Consider the following 21,119-nt stretch of genomic DNA (forward strand, 5'->3'; position numbering starts at 1 on the left):
GGCTCAAAGTCATCCAGCCAGCTTTCATGCCTAAGGCGGGACTAGAACTCCCAATCTCCTGGTGATTGCCTCAGTCCCCCAGCCATCTTTCATGCCTAAGGCGGGAATAGAACTCCCAATCTCCTGGTGATTGGCTCAAAATCACCCATCTGGCTTTCATGCCTAATGCTGGACTAGAACTCCCAAGTCTCTCTGTGATTGGTCCAATCATATCCAGCTGGTTTTCATGCTTAAGGCAGGACTTGTGATTGGCTAAAAGTCATCCAGCCAGCTTTCATGCCTAAGGCGGGACTAGAACTCCCAATCTCCTGGTGATTGCCTCAGTCCCCCAGCCATCTTTCATGCCTAAGGCGGGAATAGACTCCCAATCTCCTGGTGATTGGCTCAAATCACCCATCTGGCTTTCATGCCTAATGCTGGACTAGAACTCCCAAGTCTCTCTGTGATTGGTCCAATCATATCCAGCTGGTTTTCATGCTTAAGGCAGGACTTGTGATTGGCTAAAAGTCACCCAGCCGGCTTTCATGCCTAAGAAGGGACTAGAACTCCCAGTCTCCTGGTGATTGGTTCAGTCACCCAGCCAGCTTTCATACTTAAGGCAGGACTTGTGATTGGCTCAAAGTCACCAGCCGGCTTTCATGCCTAAGGAGGGACTAGAACTCCCAATCTCCTGGTGATTGCCTCAGTCCCCCAGCCAGCTTTCATGCCTAAGGCGGGACTAGAACTCCCAGTCTCTTGGTGATTGGTCCAATCATATCTAGCTGGTTTTCATACTTAAGGCAGGACTTGTGATTGGCTAAAAGTCACCCAGCTGGCTTTCATGCCTAAGAAGGGACTAGAACTCCCAATCTCCTGTTTTCTAGCCCGATGCTTTAACCACTGCACCCAACTGCTTTCCCTTATCTGAAAATCGCGGGGGGGGGGGGGGGGAGGAAAAGAGCCAATAATTCCTGGGTGGGAAATTTAAAAAAAGGGGGAATTCGCTTTAATGCAAGTATTCCCCTCTTGACGTTCAGGTATGGCTTCGTCATCGCCGTAACCACCATCGACAACATCGGGGCCGGCGTGATTCAGCCGGGACGCGGCTTCGTCCTTTACCCCGTCAAATACAAAGCCATCGTCTTCCGTCCATTCAAAGGGGAGGTGGTTGACGCCATTGTGACTCAGGTGAATAAGGTAAGGCGCTTGGCCAAGATAAGTGAAGAGGGGCTTCTGGGACCTCCGTGGGGGGAGTTTTCGCCTTTTGATTTCTGCTTTTTTTTGCAACCCAGGTTGGCCTCTTCACCGAGATCGGCCCGATGTCCTGCTTCATATCGCGACACGTGAGTGGACCCCCTGGGTTGGGGGTGGCGGGGTGGGGGGGTAGAAGGGTGGGCAATTCCACCTGAAACGGGCCAAAGATTCCCTGCTCGGCTGTTGATTCCAGATCCTTGTTCTCTCCGCAGTCGATCCCTTCAGAAATGGAGTACGATACGAACTCCAATCCGCCCTGCTACAAGACTGTGGATGAGGTGAGTTTTTTTCCTCCTTCCTGGGGGATTCTGGGAGTTGAAGTCCACCCATCTTAAAGCAAGCTGGTAGGTGGATTCTGGGAGTTGAAGTCCACCCCTCTTAAAGCAAGCTGGCTGGGGGATTCTGGGAGTTGAAGCCCACCCCTCTTAAAGCAAGCTGGCTGGGGGATTCTGGGAGTTGAAGCCCACCCCTCTTAAAGCAGGCTGGCTGGGGAATTCTGGGAGTTGAAATCCATTCATCTTAAAGCAGGCTGGCTGGGAGATTCTGGGAGTGGAAGCCCACTCCTCTTAAAGCATGCTGGCTGGGGAATTCTGGGAGTGGAAGTCCACCCATCTTAAAGCAGGCTGACTGGGGGATTCTGGGAGTGGAAGTCCACCCCTCTTAAAGCATGCTGGCTGGGGGATTCTGGGAGTTGAAGTCCACCCCTCTTAAAGCAGGCTGGCTGGGGAATTCTGGGAGTTGAAATCCATTCATCTTAAAGCAGGCTGGCTGGGAGATTCTGGGAGTGGAAGCCCACTCCTCTTAAAGCATGCTGGCTGGGGGATTCTGGGAGTTGAAATCCACCCCTCTTAAAGCATGCTAGCTGGGGGATTCTGGGAGTTGAAGTCCACCCATCTTAAAGCATGCTAGCTGGGGGATTCTGGGAGTTGAAGCCCACCCCTCTTAAAGCAAGCTGGCTGGGGGATTCTGGGAGTTGAAGTCCACCCCTCTTAAAGCAAGCTGGCTGGGGGATTCTGGGAGTTGAAGTCCACCCCTCTTAAAGCAAGCTGGCTGGGGGATTCTGGGAGTTGAAATCCACCCCTCTTAAAGTGTGGTTGGGAAACACTGTCTTAACTACTGCACCACATTAATTCTTATTGTCTTGATATTATTGTCTGTGGGGTTTTTTGTCTCCCAAACCAGGACATTGTAATCCAGCCTGAAGATAATATCCGATTGAAGATTGTAGGGACCAGAGTGGACAAGAACGACATAGTGAGTTGCGTCATTTGAACGCTGACCCTTCCTCAATCTTATTCTGGCCATACGGGGGTCTCTCACGTTTATTTGTCCACCTGCATATCCAATACAGGCGGAGAATTAAATAATGGATGCCTCATATCTGCTGGGGGAAAATCCGCCGAGAAACCGTGGAGAGAAATAGTTTTGGCCAATATTCCTTTCCTCTGTATTAAAATTACTTCCTCTGGCTTCCAAATGGTAGAGTTGGAGAAACGGAGGTGCGGAAAAAAATCCCAATATTTTGGTTTTGGAGGATTATTGGAGTTGGAAGGAATATTTCTACACCGGTTGGATTCTGGCTGGTCTTTGCTCAAGCACACTTTGTATACAATGATTTTATTTTATTTGTTTATCCAACTTCTACACCGCCCATTTCACTTACAAACAAACTGGAGCTTGGAATAAGAGTTAGCTGCTGAATCGGACCTTCCCGATTGCCTCTGTTTTGACTTAATCAAGGAAAGGAGAAGGATGGGAATCCGGTTTTGGCAATCCGGGGATCCATCTCCCCCCCCCCCCCCCCCCCCCCCCCCCCCCCCCCCCAGTTTTCGTGAGGACAGGGCTGACCTAAAGTCAGTCTTGGCAAGAATCGGTGTCTCGTACTCACAATCATGAGGACTGGAAACTTTATTTCGAGAGAAGGGTCCTAGTTCTGGCAAACTCCTGTCGAAATTGTCTTTTGGGTCTTCCACGACGGAAGGGGACAGAATTCCTGTTCTGGAAATTTGGGATAATATAGGGCCACTTTATAGCAGTTTGAACTAAACCTACCTTCCTTCCCTATTTCTCTCCTTCTTCTGCCTGTCTGCCTCTCTCTCTCTCTCTCTCTTTCATTCCTTCCCTCTGTCCTTTCCTTTTTCTCACCTTCCTATCTTCTTCCTGCATTCTTGTTGCTCTTACTTCTTTCCCTCCCTCCCCGTTCTTCCTTCCTTCCTTCCTTCCCCTGCCTGCCTGTCTCTCTCTTTCATTTCTTTTTTCTGTCCTTTCCTTTTTCTCATCTTCCTATCTTCTTCCTGCATTTTTGTTACTCTTCCTTCCCTCCCTCCCCTGTTCTTCCTTCCTTTCTTCCTTCTCCTGCCTGCCTCTCTCTCTCTTTCATTCCTTCCCTCTGTCCTTTCCTTTTTCTCACCTTCCTATCTTCTTCCTGCACTCTTGTTGCTCTTCCTTCCCTTCCTCCCTCCCCGTTCTTTCTTCCTTCCTTCCTTCCTTCCTTCCTTCCTTCTCTTTCCTGCCTGCCTGACTCTCTTTCATTCCTCCCTCTGTCCTTCCCTTTTTCTAACCTTCCTATCTTCTTCCTGCATTCTTGTTGCTCTTCCTTCCCTCCCTCCCTCCCTCCCCATTCTTCCTTCCTTCCTTCCTTCTTCCTTCCTTCCTTCCTTCTGTCTGCCTGTCTCTCTCTTTCATTCCTTCCCTCTGTCCTTCCCTTTTTCTCACCTTCCTATCTTCTTCCTGCACTCTTGTTGCTCTTCCTTCCCTCCCTCCCTCCCTCCCTCCCTCCCTCCCTCCCTCTTTCCTTCCCTCTTTGTTTTACTGTCTTTTTCTCTCTTTCACCCGCTCTCTTCTTATTTTTCTTTCCGCAGTTTGCCATTGGATCCCTGATGGATGACTACCTGGGTACGTATTCTGAATTCCTTGCCATCTCACTAAGCCTCCTCCCATTTGGTGAGCCGCCTTTTAAAAAGAGGGCTGGGGGTGGAAATTGGGAACAGGACCCAGATCGCAAGCGAAGCAGATCAAAAATTTCCGTCACTAAAGCCAGGCAGTGAAATGAGTTTCGCCCCGTTTTATAACCTTCCTCGACATGCTCGTTAAGCGAATCGCCGCAGTTGTTAAAAGTCAGTCCCACAGTTGCTAAGTGAGTCTGGCTTCATTGTTGACTTTGCTTTCCAGAAGGTCCTGAAAGGGAGATCACATCACATCCATACCCCGGACACTGCAACTGTCATCAATTGATGCCTCCTGAATTTATTTATTTTTTAATTTTTATTTTAAACACATCAACAAAAACAAACACATGACTTAAAACAACATAGGAACAAGAGGTTCCATCATATATCTTACAGCATTTCCGTATCGGTTTCTTTACAGTTAGTGGTTTCCCTTCTATATATTTCTATCTTGCATTCATGGTCCCCTTATTCATTATCCATTTTTATATACAATTCTATATTTATTTATACTTAGCTATTTATAACAAAATATTGTTTACCTATATTGTGCTTTAGATTCTTAGTATCATTTATTCTCTTACAATTATAGGTATACATTCACATAGTTATTCTTTTTCTTTGCCATTCTTATACCTTTGTTATTCCATTTAAAAGGTTATAATATATAGTTTGGGTTGCTTTGTTTATCATCCCTAGCGCCTGTTGTAACACCACCTTATTTTCCCTTTCTTTTCTCCATCCCTTCCTTCTCTACTTCCTTCCTCCTCTATTTCCCCTTCCTTCTTCCCTTACCTCTCCCCTACTCCTACCCTCTCTCTTCCCCTTCCTACCCTCTCTCCTTCTCTTTCTCCCTTCCACCCTCCTCTCTTTCTCTTTCTCTCCCTTCCACCCACCTCTCCTTACCTCTTTCTTGTTCCCTTGCCTCTCCTCCACTCTTCCTCTTCCCTTCCTACTATCTCTCCTTCTCTTTCTCTCCCTTCCACCCTCCTCTCTTTCTCTCCCTTCCACCCACCTCTCCTTACCTCTTTCTTCTTCCCTTGCCACTCCTCCACTCTTCCTCTTCTCTTCCTATTATCTCTCCTTCTCTTTCTCTCCCTTCCACTCTCCTCTCCTTTCCCTTCCTTCTTCCCTCCCTTCTCTACTTCCTTCCTTCCTCCTCTCTTTCCCCTTCCTTCTTCCCTTATCTCTCCCATACTCCTACCCTCTCTCCTTCTCTTTCTCTCCCTTCCACCCTCCTCTCCTTTCCCTTCCTTCTTCCCTCCCTTCTCTACTTCCTTCCTCCTCTCCTTCTCCTTCTTTTGATGGGCTGATCACCAAACAACCATTTTGGGCTTACGAAGAAGGACCAGTTTCCCAGATGTAAATGTTTAACCCTTTGCCTTTCTCCCTCTTCTCCAGGTCTCCTAAACTGAAAGCCCATTTCTTCTGTTCTTCTGGAGTTCTCCTTCAACTCCATGGTCATTCCTCAGTAAAGAAAGGTTGGCTAGCTTGTTTTAGGGGAAAGATTGACCATTTACAGCATCTCTAATGAGTTGGGAGTGTTTTTGGAGGTCTGTTCCTCTTCCTGTTGTTTCTCGCCGGACTTGAGTGTGTTATGTATGCCCCGTTTTCGTACATTAAACATTTTCTCCTTTTGGGGATGGCCTCCTGTTTCACGTTCCTCCTCCTCCTCCTCCTCTTCTCTGCGTGTTGCACGAAATGACCAACATTGTTAATATTGCAATTTAAAAAAAAAAATTCATTAAATTTATATGCCCCCAGTCTTACTGTGGAGCGACTCTTAGCGGCTTATGACAGCACCAAAAGAATTCAAAACCTTAAAACGAGGGGTCCTTGGCGCTCTTGGTGGTTTTCTTGCAGACGTTTCGTGGCCCAACTAGGTTTAGATTAGATTAACGGAGTTTGGAAGGGACCTTGGAGGTCATCTAGTCCAACCCCCCACCCACCCAAGCAGGAGACCCTACGCCATTTCTGACAAACGGCAGTCCAGTCTCTTCTTGAAAGCCTCCAGGGATGAAGCTGAGGGGTCCTTGGTGCTCTCTGAGTTTGGTGGTTTTCTTGCAGACGTCTCATGACCCAACTAGGCAACATCATCAGTGCTAGAAGGGGGAAGGAGGAGGAGGAGAATAATTGTGGGGGTCCTTGGTACTCTGAGCTTGGTGGTTTTCTTGCAGACATTTCATGACCCAGCTAGGTAACTTCATCTGTGCTAAAAAGAGAAAAGGGTTTGCTGCAAATGCTCCTTCCAGCACTGATGATGTTACCTAGTTGGGTCGTGAAACGTCTGCAAGAAAACCACCAAGCTCAGAGAGCACCAAGGACCCCACAATTCTCCTCCTCTTCCTTCCCTGGTATGGAGGCTTTGCAAGGCCCCACATGCATAGTTTTTATGCACACACTAGCCCCAAACATTACTGTTAAGGGGTGTCTCCGTTGGGAGACAGAAAATAGTGCAGCGGAATGTGTAGCTAGAGAGAAAGAACGTTGCTAGTAGAAACCCACGAATAGAGTCTCAGACACCGCTAGTAAAAACAAGTAGCTTTACTACTGATAATTGCTTCACAAGCAGTGATAGTAGATATTAGTTCAAACTCAATTCAAAGAACAAACAATAGCTTACAGTCGCAGTTCACATTCCAGTCATCAAGCATAGGACAAGCAGAGAGAGTGAGTGAGCTCTCTTGATTTCTTCTTTTAGTAAAGTTAATTCCAGCTGTTAAGTACATCCACTCATTTAAAGCAACAACCACCATTTGTTGTATATAGATAAATATTGCCTACCCAATACTAGGAGTATACTCCCAACAATTACCTTATGAGCCAAGGTGGCGCAGTGGTTAGGGTGCAGTACGGCAAGCTACTTCAGCTGACTGTTATCTGCAGTTCAGCGGTTCTAATCTCACCGGCTCAGGGTTGACTCAGCCTTCCATCCTTCCGAGGTGGGTGAAATGAGGACCCAGACTGTGGGGGCGATAAGCTGACTCTGTAAACCGCTTAGAGAGGACTGAAAGCCCTATGAAGCGGTATATAAGTCTAACTGCTATTGCTATTGCTATTAAAGGGATCTGGTCAGTCCCATGCTCTCTGGCAGGGTTTCCCCCTCCTGTATATCATTCCATCTTTTTTTTTTTAAGCACTTGGGAGATCCCTTAAAAACTAAGTCCTCCTTCATGGAGTCCTTTCGTGATTTATTACACATTTAACGCCTGTTTAACCCACTCCTCCGCTGAGCACTGCTTCCTGGCCTAGGACTCGATCCTTTTACAGTTTTGTTAGATATTTAAAGGGTTTTTAACCGTCTTCCCCAATTCACCCCTTCCCTGAGCGAAGACTGGATCCTTTTATAGCATAAGTCTTTATTATCGTTGTACAAAAGAAATACAGCGAAATTGGTTTTAGCCTCCATGGTTCAAAATGATAGCGGAAAACGAAAATACGTTTCCGTGATTGTGGTTGTATTTAAAAAGTCATACTTTTATGATTTATTACATATTTAAAGCCTTTTTAACCCGCTCCACAATTTAGCACCCCTTCCTGGCCTAAGAGTGGATCCTTCTTTGCTCTGTTAAGGCACTGAATGCCTTTCTAACGCACCCTGCAATTTAGCCCCCCTTCCTACCCCGAAACCGGATCCTTTTATGATCTATTGGGCATTTAGAGCCTTTTTCGATCCCACTCCTCAGAAACTCAGGTTCCCTTTGTGGTCTGGATCCTTGTGTGATTTCTTACATATTGAAAACCTTTTTAAGCCGCTGCTCAATTGAGACCCCCCCCCCTTCCTGGGCTAAGACTGGATCCTCTTCATATTTGGCATTTTAACCCACCCCCCAATTTAGCCCCCCTTCCTACCCCTAAACTGGATCCTTTTAGGATTTATTGCAGTTAAAATCCTTTTTAAACCACCCCAGAATTTAGCCCACCCCTTCCTGGCTTAAGACTGGATCCTTTTATGAGCTCTTAAAGCATTGAAAGACTTTTTAACCCACTCCCCAACTAAGCTCTCCTTCCTACCCCTAAACCGGATCCTGGTATGATCTATAAGGCAGAGGTAACCTAACCCACCGATCATCCCAGCCAGTAGCTCACCATTCATCCACCTGCCCATCTAACATGGGTGCAGCTGGTGAGAGGCAGAGGCTGCAGCCAGATCCCTGAGCAAAGGCCCTCTCAGTGGATCTCCCCACAAGGTTCCCAACCAGATCTGTTTTTTGAACCAGTGAGATTCCTCCCAGGGGGAGGTGCACCGTTCCTGGAGGTACTGCAATACCAGGCCGATGCTCGGAGTGGACGGAGCAAGCCCCTATTCCATCTCCCAGTTCCAAAAATCCATTTAATATGTAGTCCTCAAATAGAGGACATATCAGATATTAAACTGATAAGAACAGATACTACACTTGATCTTAGCCAAAAGGCCGAGAAGCGATACTGGAGCCTGGCGGATGAGGCCCGAGACTCCCGTGCGGAGGATCCTCCAGGTTTCGGGGAGCACGACTGGGTTGCAAAGAGATCCCAAGGGATCAATTTGGCCCAGGGCTTGGCTTCGGCTGGACTGCAACAGAATCTCCTGTGTGGGGATTGGGGGGTGAAAAGAGGGGTTCTTTCACACCTCTATGCGTTTCCCAGCATGCTATCTGGCTGTCCGGGTGGCCATTGGTGGAGCATTTGCATAGTGAGTCAGCCTCTCCTTCACTCTCCTCCCCTGTCATTCCTCAGCTGGCCGAGGGGGGCTCTAGCACCCCCCCCCCCTCTGCCTGCAAAAGGCGCTTGGCGGGCAGAGATGGGCTGGAGGCGGTGGGGGGCGGGGGGGGGGGGCTCTGCTGCGGCTTCTTCTAGAGGAGACCCACCAACCCAGCATGGTGGGCCCAGATGTCCTCTCCCCCCTCCCCTCGCTTGGCAGCTGTGTTTGGGCATCACATGGGCACTTCAGTCCCCAACATCCATGCCACCTTCCTGGCTCAGTGGGGTCTTGAATTACGGAAGCGGGGGAATTGCGGCAGGATGTGTTTGGGGAGGAAGGAGTAAGAAGAAAAAGGGAGAATGCGAAAGAGGAAAGAGATTTAAAAACAGAAAGGAAGAAAAGAAAAAAGAAAGTAAAAATAGGGAGAGAGGAAGAGGAAGGAAAGATGATTAGGAAAGAGGGAGGAAGAGGAAGGAAAAAAGGAAAGAGGGAGGAAAGGAAGGAAAGGGAGGGAGGGAGGAAAGATCAGAAGGAAAGAGGGAGAGGAAGGAAAGATGAGAAGGAAAGAGAGAGGAAGGGAGGGGAGGAAGCAAAAAGGAGGGAGAGATGGAGGGGGAGGAAAGGTGAGAAGGAAAGATGAGCAGGAAGGGAAGAAAAAAGGGAGGGAAGGAAGGAGAAGGGAGGGAGAGGAAGAGAAAGGAGGAAAAGACAAGCAGGAAGATGGGTCCTAGGAAATACACATCCATTCCAAGGTTCCAACCATGGGCTCCATTGTCGTCGTAACTCGAGGACTCTCTGTGCTGGGTCTCAAGTCAGTTTAGTCATGTGATTCAGATTATCAAAACTAGAAAGCAGGAGGTAGTGAGTTCTAGTCCTGCCTTAGCCGTGAAGGCTGGCTGGGTGACTTGGGAGCCATTCCTCAGTTCAGTCCGCCTCACAAGGTTGTTGTGGGGATAAAAGGAAGGAAGGTGTGTTTGATGTGTTTACCACCTCAAGTTATTTGTAAAAATAAAGGCAGGAGACGAATAAATAAATTTTCTCTAATTATAGTATCCATTGAGTGGAGTTGTGGCCTAGAGGTGGATCTCTCACATAACAATCAGGAAGCTGTGGGTTCAATCCTGTGAAGATGCAGATATTTCTCTCGGCACAATGAGAATATCTGCTGAACGAAACTCCTCATTGGCAACAGGTATGGCATCCGGCCAATAAATACATAGCTAGCTCCATTCAGTTGCCCACTCTGCAAGGGATTATGGGAGTCGATAAATGACGATATAGTATCCATTGAGTATTAAACAAAAGCTTCTTGCTTTATTCTCCAAGATGGTTGTTGTGTTCAAGAAACCATAAATCAGAATTAGTGGTTTGTCTTTGAATCAAGGTGCTCATTTACTTGTTACAGTCTTTAATGTTTTGTATCATGGAAACGCAGTCATTGAAACAGTACTTTGAATGTGTTTTAATGAATTCAGCAGAAACCTGAGCTTTTAAAATGTACTTTATTATACAGAAATGAAACAGAAAGCCATCTACATATAAGAAAACTCAAGACAATAAAAATGTGTCAATTTACAAATTTTAAATTAATTAGATTAAATTGGGCCTTAATCAGGGTTATACACTGAAGAAACTTCGATTCTCAAACTATATTCAATTATTATTAGGTGAAGGTTCCCCTCGCACATGTGTTAGTCGTTCCCGACTCTAGGGGGCGGTGTTCATCTCCGTTTCAAAGCCGAAGAGCCAGCGCTGTCCGAAGATGTCTCCGTGATCATGTGGCCAGCATGACTTAACACTGAAGCCGCACGGAATGCTGTTCCCTTCCCACCAAAGGTGGTCCCTATTTTTCTACTTGCATTTTTTACCTGCTTTCGAACTGCTAGGTTGGCAGAAGCTGGGACAAGGAACCGGAGCTCACTCCATTATGTAGTGCTAGGGATTCGAACCGCTGACCTTTCTGATCGACAAGCACAGCGTCTTAAGTCACTGAGCCACAACGTCCCTTAATAATCAATCATTATTAGTAGGTGCCAAATCTAAGTGGTGTAGGATGCCCGCTTTGAAATTTACTGATTTTTTTAAAAAGAACACCATCACATTTGTTTTTAAAAAATGTAATTATTGGCAACACCTTTGAATAACTCAAAAAGTACATCTAGGGACAGGGAAATAAATACATCAAATTAATACACTGCAGATTTATTTTTCCGACAGTCTTTGGAAGTCACTTGTGGGTTTCCTTCCCATTTTGTTTGCCGATCTTCATTGTTCTTGGTCACACCTCAATCTTGTCCAAACCTTTGCCAAAAGAAAAGAGAATTAAATTAGCAAAATAGCGACATCCTAACAAAATGTGCTCAGACCAAGAAGCCACATTTTCTACCCCCCCCCCAAATATCTCACCCCTTTGTAACCGAGTCGCATACATGAAGTCATTTCCCCAAACATACGTCCATCGATTATCCAAATTAAAATTTTCACTTGCAGGGTTTCACTCGTTGTTTAACCTTTTCCTTAATCCAGTGGTGGGATTCAAATAATTCACCAACCAGTTCTCTGCCCTAATGACCAGTTGGGTAGGCGGGGCTCAGTGGTCATGTGGGCGTGGCCAAGTCAATGTCACTCAGGTTGATGGGCACTTCGCCTTAGATAATGGGAGCGACCTGGGGATCGAGGCAGAGGGAAATGGGGGTGCCCTTATAACAGCCCAATTTCCCATCGAACACATCTGCGAACTCATCTAGAACGCTGTCTACGGTGAGGGGAACTACCCTGTGCACCCCCTCTATGGTGAGGCCCAAGGCGGGAAACCAATCCAACCCAAGGAGAGCGGGCAGATCGTTCCTGACGATTAGAACTGGGAGCTTCCCCTTAAAGTCCCCGTATTCCACCCGGATGTGGAATATCCCTGCCGTGGGAATCCCATTTCCCTGGTAGTCTAGGAGGGAGACCCCGACGGGGCGCAATTGGCTCTGGGGAACCCCGGGACAAAGGCGGGAAAACAGGGCCCAAGATAGGAGAGAACGGGAAGACCCGGAGTCCACCTCCATTCGACAAAGCTGACCTTCGAGTCGGACGGCGGTGCTGATTTTGCGATCGCCGGCGGGAACGTGGGAAGCCTGGTAGACCACGCAGTCGGCGCTGGAGGGCTGGTAGGTCGAGTGGCAGTCCTCAGCTCGCCTCGCGGGACGTGGCTGTTGGTGGCGTTGCGGTGCCTGGCGCTGGTCGCTGGGCTGCATGAACGATGGGGCTGGCACGAGAGCCCGGCAGACCTTGGCGAGGTGTCCTTCTCCTCGGCAGCGGCGGCAGACGGCAGAACGGAACGGGCAGGATGCGCGGCTGTGGCGGCCGCCGCATCCGCGGCAAGGGGCGTTTGAGGCTGGCTGAGCTGGCGTCGGTGGTTGCTGGTGTGGCCTCCGCTTCGGCTGCGTCCTCATTTGCCCGACGGTTTCCTCCTCCTCGTCTTCGGTAGGAGAGAGGTCGTCGACGAGATTCGTCTGGGTGGAAGGCCCCGCGGCGGGTTGCGCGGGGGGTTTCAGCTGGAGGCGTTCGATGTCGGCCGTGGATTGTTTGGAGAGTTCTGCGGCTCGCGCGGTCTCCACGGCTTGCACCAAGGTGATTTTGTGGTTCCGGAGCATGCGGCTGCGCAATTGCACGTCGCGGACCCCGCATACAAACTGCTCCACGAGGTTCTCCTCCAGGTCTGCAAAATCGCACTGGGCGGCCACGGTGCGCAAAGCCTCTAGGAACTGGCTGATGGATTCGTCGGGCTTCTGTACTCGGCGGCGGAAGGTGAAGCGGCGTGCGATCAGAGAGGGTGAGGGAGCGTAGTGGTTCCTCAACCTGGACATCAGCTCGTCCCACCCAGTTTCTGTAAGCAGGGCAATAAAGATGAGGCTAGAAACAACACCAGAATGTTTCCTTCCTGCCTTCCTTACATGATTAGCCCTGTAAAGTGGGAAAAAAACCAAAAGATTTCTTCCAAAAACTGGTTCTCCGAACTGCTTAGAAAGTTACCAACCGGTTCTCCCGAATAGGTGCGAACCGGCTGAATCCCACCACTGCCTTAATCCATCCTTCTGTTTGTCAGCCAGGAATGTTTTATTATGTTGCTCTCAATCAGAGTCCCTTAGGGGAAGACAGGTGGTGTAGAAATTTAATAAATAAACTTAGAAGGGATGGATAAAAATTGCCTTATAGTCTTTGGCTTACAACGGTTTCTTTTAGTGACCGAGGCTGCAACAGCATTAGGAAAAAAAGAGGGACTTTTGACCATTTTTTCACTTATGACTGTTGCAGCATCAAAATTCACTCCTTTTTTTTTGAAAAGTTTTGTTTTAATTAAACAAAGACACAAAAAAGAATCATCCTTATAGAAAGTGTGTCGATTGGTTACAAATACATTTCGTGCAGTTTCTTCCACAATCATTACATGTACTTCATTCAAATTGAATTGCACATTTTAAATAAAAATAAATAAATAAAAATTCAGACTCCTGCCCATTGACTCAATTTTATGACGGTGGCAGGGTTCCGTGAACAGTAGAGAAACAGGTTCACTGGCACAATCCCCATGAGGAAGGGATGAAAATTCAGACTCTTGGCGTCTGACTCATGTTTATGACGGCGGCAGTGTCCTGGGGTCACGGATCCCCCCTTTGTGACCGGCTGACAAGTCAACGAGGGAGCCAAATTCATTTTACAGACGTGTCACGAGCTTAACTGATTCCCTTAGCAACAGCAGGCCGTAAAATGAGACGAAGCGCACAACTGTCTTGTTTAGCAACAGAAATGTGGTCATATGCCGAGGACTACCTGTACGTTAAGGGGGAATCAGCCATGTCCCAGTGTTTGAGGATAGAACCAGCGGATGGGAAAACTGCTGGCACCGAAGACATGACATTGGGTAGGATTTCTTTACCTCCGCACATTACAGAAACGGGTACAGGAAAACCCGATACTGCCAAGAAAAGGAGGCTTTGATATTTTTAGGAAGAAGGAAAAAAAGAGAAAAGGGAAAAAGAGAAAAGGGAATATAACATCTTGCGAAGAAGAAAAGGAGGCTTTGATATTTTTAGGAAGAAGGAAAAAAAGAGAAAAGGGAAAAAGAGAAAAGGGAATATAACATCTTGCGAAGAAGAAAAGGAGGCTTTGATATTTTTAGGAAGAAGGAAAAAAAGAGAAAAGGGAAAAAGAGAGAAAAGGGAATATAACATCTTGCGAAGAAGAAAAGGAGGCTTTGATTTTTCAGAAAGATGGAAAAAGGAGAAAAGAAAGAAAGAGAATGTAACATCCTGCCAAGAAAAGGAGGCTTTGATTTTTTTAGGAAGAAAGAAAAAAAAGAGAAAAGGGAAAAAAGAGAAAGAAAGAAAAGGGAATATAACACCTTGCGAAGAAAGGGAAGCTTTGATTTTTCAGAAAGATGAAAAAAGGAGAAAAGGGAAAAAGAGAGAAAGAAAAGAGAATATAAGATCCTCCCAAGAAAGGGAGGGCTTGATTTATCAGGAAGAAGGGAAAGAGACAAAGGAAGGAAGAGGAAGAATGAAAGGGAGGGAAAGAATGAAGGGACAGGAAAAAAAAGGAAAGAGAATGAAAGGAAGGAAGGTGAAGAAAGAAAAAAAGAATGAAAGAAAAGGGAAAGAAAAGAAAGTGACAGAAAGCGAGGAAAAGAAGAGGAGAAAGGGAAAGAAAGGAAAAAAATGGAAGGAAGAGAAAGATAAAAGATAGAAGGAAAAGACAGGAAGGAAGAAAGGGAGAAAAAGAGAGAAAGACTATTAATTAATAAAACCGGGAAAAAGACCAGCTCTCTCCAGAGCAGGGTAAAATCGAGCTCTTGTCTTGAATCCAAAGAGAAGCACGGGCTAGGGATCCACTCGATCCCTTTGGAAAGAAAAGAGACCTACCTCGCTTTCCTTCCTCTCTGCAGGCAGCAACCATTTCCAAAAGAAAGGCAGGTCGCCACGTGGTCCATTCATAAATACTCCGAGACGGAGCCCTCCCCCATGCCCGTTCTGATTGGCCGCTTTGTTTGGACCAATCAGGATGTGGCGTGCGTCTGTGTCACGTAATCCGCGGCGTCTACCCGGAAATTAAAACCTAAGGGAAAGAAGTGGGCCACGTGGTTTTCAGCATGGTGGCTCCTTCCGGGAAGATTAACCGGCCGCGGACGGTAATTCTAACATATTTAATATTTTTAAAATGATTATTTCTTATGGGCCTTGGGTTAGGGGTTATTATTTATTCATTTATTTAATTAAAGGGTATTTTTTAACTTCTTAAAAAAATTAAAGAGCTTATTATCTATTTTAATTTCTATCTGTTCTTTTCTTCTTTCCTTCCTTCGTTCTCTATCTGAATTCCTGTGTTCCTTCCTTTCTTTCTGTCTGTCTTCCTTTATCTCTCTCTCAATTGCTATCTCCTTCCATCCATCCATCATCTATCATCTATCATACCTTCCTCCCAACCCATCTATCTCTCTATCTCTCTATCTCTCTCTCTCTCTATCTATCTCTCTATCTCTCTATCTCTCTATCTATCATCCATCTATCTATCTATCTATCTATCTATCTATCTATCTATCTATCTATCTATCTATCTAATCAATTTTTCCTGCTCTCTCTCCATCATACCTTCCTTCCTCCCCCCTATCTCTATATCTATCTATCTATCATCTATCTATCATCTATCTATCTATCTATCTATCTATCTATCTATCTATCTATCTATATCAATTTTTCCTGCTCTCTCTTTCTCCATCATACCTTCCTTCCTCCCCCCATCTCTATATCTGTCTGTCTGTCTGTCTGTCTGTCTCTATCTATCTATCTATCATCTATCTATCTATCTATCTATCTATCTATCTATCTATCTATCTATCTATCTATATCCATTTTTTTCTTCTCTCTCTTTCTCCATCATACCTGCCTTCCTCCCCATCTCTATATCTTTATCTATCTATCTATCTATCTATCTATCTATCTATCTATCTATCTATCTATCTAATCAATTTTTCCTGCTCTCTCTCCATCATACCTTCCTTCCTCCCCCCATCTCTATATCTATCTATCTATCTATCTATCTATCTATCTATCTATCTATCTATATCAATTTTTCCTGCTCTCTCTTTCTCCATCATACCTTCCTTCCTCCCCCCATCTCTATATCTGTCTGTCTGTCTGTCTGTCTGTCTATCTATCTATCTATCTATCTATCTATCTATCTATCTATCTATATCCATTTTTTTCTGCTCTCTCTTTCTCCATCATACCTGCCTTCCTCCCCATCTCTATATCTTTATCTATCTATCTATCTATCTATCTATCTATCTATCTATCTATCTATCTATCTATCTATCTATCTAATAAATTTTTCCTGCTCTCTCTCCATCATACCTTCCTTCCTCCCCCCATCTCTATATCTGTCTGTCTGTCTGTCTGTCTGTCTGTCTATCTATCTATCTATCTATCTATCTATCTATCTATCTATCTATCTAATCAATTTTTCCTGCTCTCTCTCCATCATACCTTCCTTCCTCCCCCATCTCTATATCTGTCTGTCTATCTATCTATCTATCTATCTATCTATCTATCTATCTATCTATCTATATCAATTTTTTTCTGCTCTCTCTTTTTCCATCATACCTGCCTTCCTCCCCGCTATCTCTATCTCTTTATCTCTCTCTCTCTCTCTCTCTCTCTCCCTCCCTCTCTCCCGCTCTCCCTCCCTCCCTTACATCTATATATATATATCTTATGTGTCTCTGTCTATCATCTCTCTGTCCGTCCATCTATCTAATCTCTAGATGTTTATCCTAAGCGTGTTTAAACTCAGTTACTGATGCCTCTGACCCACTAACTTCTAGTGGAGGTTAAACACGCTTGGGATAAAGGCATGTTTGATGTGCCCAACTGCCATTTTTCTGCGGTTTATTTCATTTTTATGGCGGTGGCTCCTTGTAAAGGCTTCTTGTTCTCTTGTGTCAGGAGCTGCGGAAAAAACTCTTCAAGCGGCGCCGTGTCCTGAGCAAGGAGAAGAGAAAGAAACACCGGATTGTGGGAGCTGTGGTGGATGAAGATCTTATCACCGTGCATCACCTGAAAAAGCGATCGTGAGTCGTGTTCGCTTTGGTTGGTTGTTTATTTCTGGGGAAGAAAAATGTGCAAGCCAATGAAATGCTGTAATACAAAACTCTCAAGTTATCTTTCTGACCTGGGGAATCCTGGGAGTTGAAGTCCACCCATCTTAAAGGCTGCTGCCTGGGGATTCTGGGAGTTGAAGTCCATCCCTCAAAATATGCTGGTTGGGGAATTCTGGGAATCGAAGTCTACCCACATTAAAGTTGGTGAGGCTGAGAAGCAGTGATTTAGAAGAACATTTTTTTCCCCTAAATTCCCGAATTGACCTCAAAATATTTCTTCTCTATTTGTAATTACCTTCTTCTCTTCCAGATCTAGTTCGCGGGCAAATATTACTCTCTCGGGAAAGAAGAAGAGGAAACTGCTGAAACAAATTCGTCACGCCACTAAGGCAAAAGCAGAAATGCAGGGTAAATTTTCTTCTCTCTAGTTGGAGAAAAGAATGTGGCCTTGCATCGTTCATAGAAGATGGAAGATAGAAGTGTTCTGTTCTTCTCTCTTGTGATCAACGCTTAATGGTTGCCTTTAAAGCAATTCAGAAGATTCTTTAATTTTGTTATACTTCCTTTTTTCTTGTGATAGTAGAGTAGTGTGAGATGCAGGAATAAAAATAAATCTCTTTGATTCTGGAGTTTATAAAGGGCTACGTAGATTGAGGAGAATTGGATAATAAAACAACAGAGAAGTAAGGAAGAATAAACACACAAGGAAAACATGGGATGGCTAAGAACAAATTCTAAACTGTCACGATGTTTTGCCACCTGTGCTTATATTCTAAGACATACAGTAGACTGATTCTTCTCTGTAAGCCCACTACGCATGTCCCTTTTGCCTTTCTCTTTCTGTTTGCCTGCCATGAGGTGGTAGGCTAGAAATTTTACCAGAATGTAGTTATTAGCCAGTAAGTTTGTTATTTATTTTACAATAAAAATGTGTTTTCTTAGAATCTACCTTGGGTTTATTTTACTTAATCGTAAGGTATACTCCAAGGAAAACCACGATTCACCCCTCATCAAATACAGGGCTGGATTTACAACCCTCACATAAACGTATCCATCTTCTTAGCTGGTTTATTAAAAAGCAGGGTTTTATTGTAGAATACAATTTCCGCTTTGTCTCCCAGTTATTCCATCCTTCTTGGATCATTTAGAATTGTAAGATTAGAAAGATCTTCCAAAGTCATCCATCCTAACATTTCCAATCAATGAAAACTTCAGATCGTCCTCAATTTATGACTACTTGTTTAATTAGGGTTCAAAGTTATGACCGTGCTGAATAAAGTGACTTACGACTGGTCCTAAAAGTTAACAACTGTCACAACAGCTCCGTGTCCACCTGATTGTAGTTTGCGTGCTTGGTAGTCATCTCAAATTTACGATGCTTGCAGTCATTGTGATTCAACCTCTGGCACAGTCTACAGGGGAATTTGGATTTTTCTTTATGGCTGTATGACTCGCTTAAGGACCATGTCATTTGCTGACCAAAATTCACAATTTGGATTGTAAATCGAGGGTTGTTTGTACTTCAACCACTCGCTGGAAATTGGATCAGAGAAATGCAGAAGAGGGCAGCTTTGTGTCTTTGCAAACGTGCTGACTTTTCACTGTTTCCATCTTTCCTTTTTGTACAGTTGATGTTTCTCCAGCCCGGGGTGGAAAAAAGAAGAAGAAAAAGGAGGAGGTAACTCCAAAAGACTGTCCAGATGTTGAGATGGTGGCAGCTGACGTGACACCAGGATTGGAAAGCTGAACCTCTGGCTTCTGAAATCTTGAAAACCAGTTTCTTTTCTCTTTATCAGCCTACTAGGGACAGGATTCCAAGTCGGGGTAGGGCTGGGGAGAGGGAAGGGGGATAGGAGGAAAAAAGACAGGTAACCAAAAACTAGAAAAATCAGCTTTTGAACTAGTTTAGCTCCATAAAGTTTGTTTGCTTTTAACAAGGAATTTAAAACTCATCGGACCACGCTTTGAGACAGTGAGACTGGTCCCTTTTCCTTTTGGCGAGCAGCTCCGAATTCCTGAATTTGAGGAGTTACAAAATTGTTTAAAGTTTAAAGCTAGTCTGAAGTTAAAAGGGGTGCTTGATAAGACAGAAGCTTGGTGTGGGTGGTAGTTTTAAGAACCTCAGTGGCCGTGCCAGATTATGGCACAAATACCTGGAACTGTTCGTGTATATAGTTAATCTGCATATATGTGAAACACCAACTTTTTTTCAGCGTTGGCAACCAATTTCAGTTGAAAAGGGAGAGCACAGAGAGACATTTCTGCTTTCACGTGTTCAAATTGTGTTCTGATCCATATAATAAACTGTCAAAAAAAACCTGTTTCTTGCGTTACTATTTTACTTATAAAATTTATTTATAAAATTTATAAAATATATTTATAAAATATATTTATTTATAATCAGAGCTGAGGTGGCGCAGTGGTTAAATGCAGCACTGCAGGCTACTTCAGCTGACTGCAGTTCGGCTGTTCAAATCTCACCGGCTCAGGGTTGACTCAGCCTTCCATCCTTCCGAGGTGGGTAAAATGAGGACCTGGATTGTTGTTGGGGATGATATGCTGACTCTGTAAACCGCTTAGAGAGGGCTGAAAGCCCTATGAAGTGGTATATAAGTCTAACTGCTATTGCTATTTTTGTGTTGTGAGGAGGAAGGAAAAGAATGGCTAGTTGGTACATTATGTTAAGGCATAGTGCATTTGATAGTGGCTATTATCTAAACACAGTTAAAACTATGACATGGGAGCCAGTTATGTGCAGAAAACCATATTGACTGGTCTTGCCTGGAGTCAGAACAGCTTGAATGCACAAATTGACCACACTGAGCCATATGAAATTATGTGTGCTAGTCCTTCCTGACTCTAGTGGGTGGTGCTCATCTCCGTTTCAAAGCCAAAGAGCTAGCGCTGTCCAAAGATGTCTCTATGGTCATGTGGCTGGCACGACTGCAGGATTGTCTGGGACACTACACATCCTGTTCACAACCTGTTTTCCTTGTTACCTTCTGGAAGAGTGGGCGGGGTTCTTGGTATCCGAAACAGGACATCTAGATTTAGTCATAGTTTTGTTCCATATACCACATTAGACAGAACAATTAATCAGTGGAGCAACATGCCTCCAGAAGCTGTAAATGTTCCAACACTGGAAGTTTTAAAGAAGAGATTGGATAACCATTTGTCTGAAATGGTATAGGGTTTTCTGCCTAAGCAGGGGGTTGGACTAGAAGATCTTCAAGGTTCCTTCCAACTCTCTCTGTTCTATTCTTATTTGTATTCCTATTCTTTTCATGTATCTATATAGCACTTGGTATGGATAGGTACACATGCTATTGAGATCAGGCAACAGAATTTCATTTTTAATGTGTGCCAGTGCTCAGACTAAAAAAAAAAGACAGGTTTATCTTAATAATTGTTAAATTGAACTGAAGCTGCCTAACATCCAAGCAGAATAGTTGAATATGTTTTGAATATGCAGTTATGAATATGAAGTTGGGCTGAGTCTGTATAATAATAGTAATGGTTCCAACTGTTACGTTTCGCTGAAGCTGAAACAAAGACAAATTCCTTGTGTGTCCAATCACACTTGGCCAATAAAGAATTCCATTCTATTCTATTCTATTCTGCTCTTATTCTATTCTATTCTCTACTCTCATTCTATGCTCCTCTACTTCTATTCTGCTCTTATTCTATTCTCCTCTACTCCTATTCTATTCTCCTATTCTGCTCTTATTCTATTCTGCTCTTATTCTATTCTCCTCTACTCCTATTCTGCTCTTATTCTATTCTATTTTCCTCTACTCCTATTCTATTCTCCTATTCTGCTCTTATTCTATTCTATTCTGCTCTTATTCTATTCTCCTCTACTCCTATTCTGCTCTTATTCTATTCTATTCTCCTCTACTATTCTATTCTCCTATTCTGCTCTTATTCTATTCTATTCTGCTCTTATTCTATTCTCCTCTACTCCTATTCTGCTCTTATTCTATTCTATTCTATTCTAAACAATAAGCTCTAGGAAGCTGCTTCGACCTGTGCGGAACGTTCGTTTCGGAGTCGGAAGAGCCCATCGGGACTCTTCTCAAGCGTCGCCCTCGGTGCGCCGTTTTAATTCTTCCCCCAT

At 44.7% G+C, this 21,119-nt stretch overlaps 1 protein-coding gene, 2 non-coding genes and 1 pseudogene across 3 annotated transcripts; 2 read left to right on the plus strand and 2 right to left on the minus strand.

The window, feature by feature from the left end:
• LOC116520141 overlaps window positions 1-5,822 on the plus strand; it is a 12,926-nt pseudogene extending 7,104 nt beyond the window's left edge.
• Window positions 5,823-8,417: 2,595 nt separating this feature from the next.
• LOC116520318 lies at window positions 8,418-8,608 on the minus strand. Its single transcript, XR_004256763.1, has one exon. It is a non-coding gene; the product is annotated as a U2 spliceosomal RNA (small nuclear RNA).
• Window positions 8,609-13,702: 5,094 nt separating this feature from the next.
• On the minus strand, window positions 13,703-13,842 carry LOC116520311. The gene has a single exon (XR_004256756.1). It is a non-coding gene; the product is annotated as a small nucleolar RNA SNORA57 (small nucleolar RNA).
• Window positions 13,843-14,935: 1,093 nt separating this feature from the next.
• Window positions 14,936-19,313, plus strand: LOC116519774 (uncharacterized protein C11orf98-like). The gene is made up of 4 exons (XM_032233803.1): window positions 14,936-15,034; window positions 16,848-16,972; window positions 17,313-17,410; window positions 18,631-19,313. The coding sequence occupies exons 1-4, from the start codon at window positions 14,996-14,998 to the stop codon at window positions 18,747-18,749; spliced, it is 381 nt and encodes a 126-aa protein (XP_032089694.1). The 5' UTR covers window positions 14,936-14,995; the 3' UTR covers window positions 18,750-19,313.
• The last annotated feature ends 1,806 nt before the right edge of the window (window positions 19,314-21,119 follow it).

This window comes from Thamnophis elegans, chromosome 17 (genome assembly GCF_009769535.1).
Source record: "Thamnophis elegans isolate rThaEle1 chromosome 17, rThaEle1.pri, whole genome shotgun sequence".
Classification (NCBI taxonomy): Eukaryota; Metazoa; Chordata; class Lepidosauria; order Squamata; family Colubridae; genus Thamnophis; species Thamnophis elegans.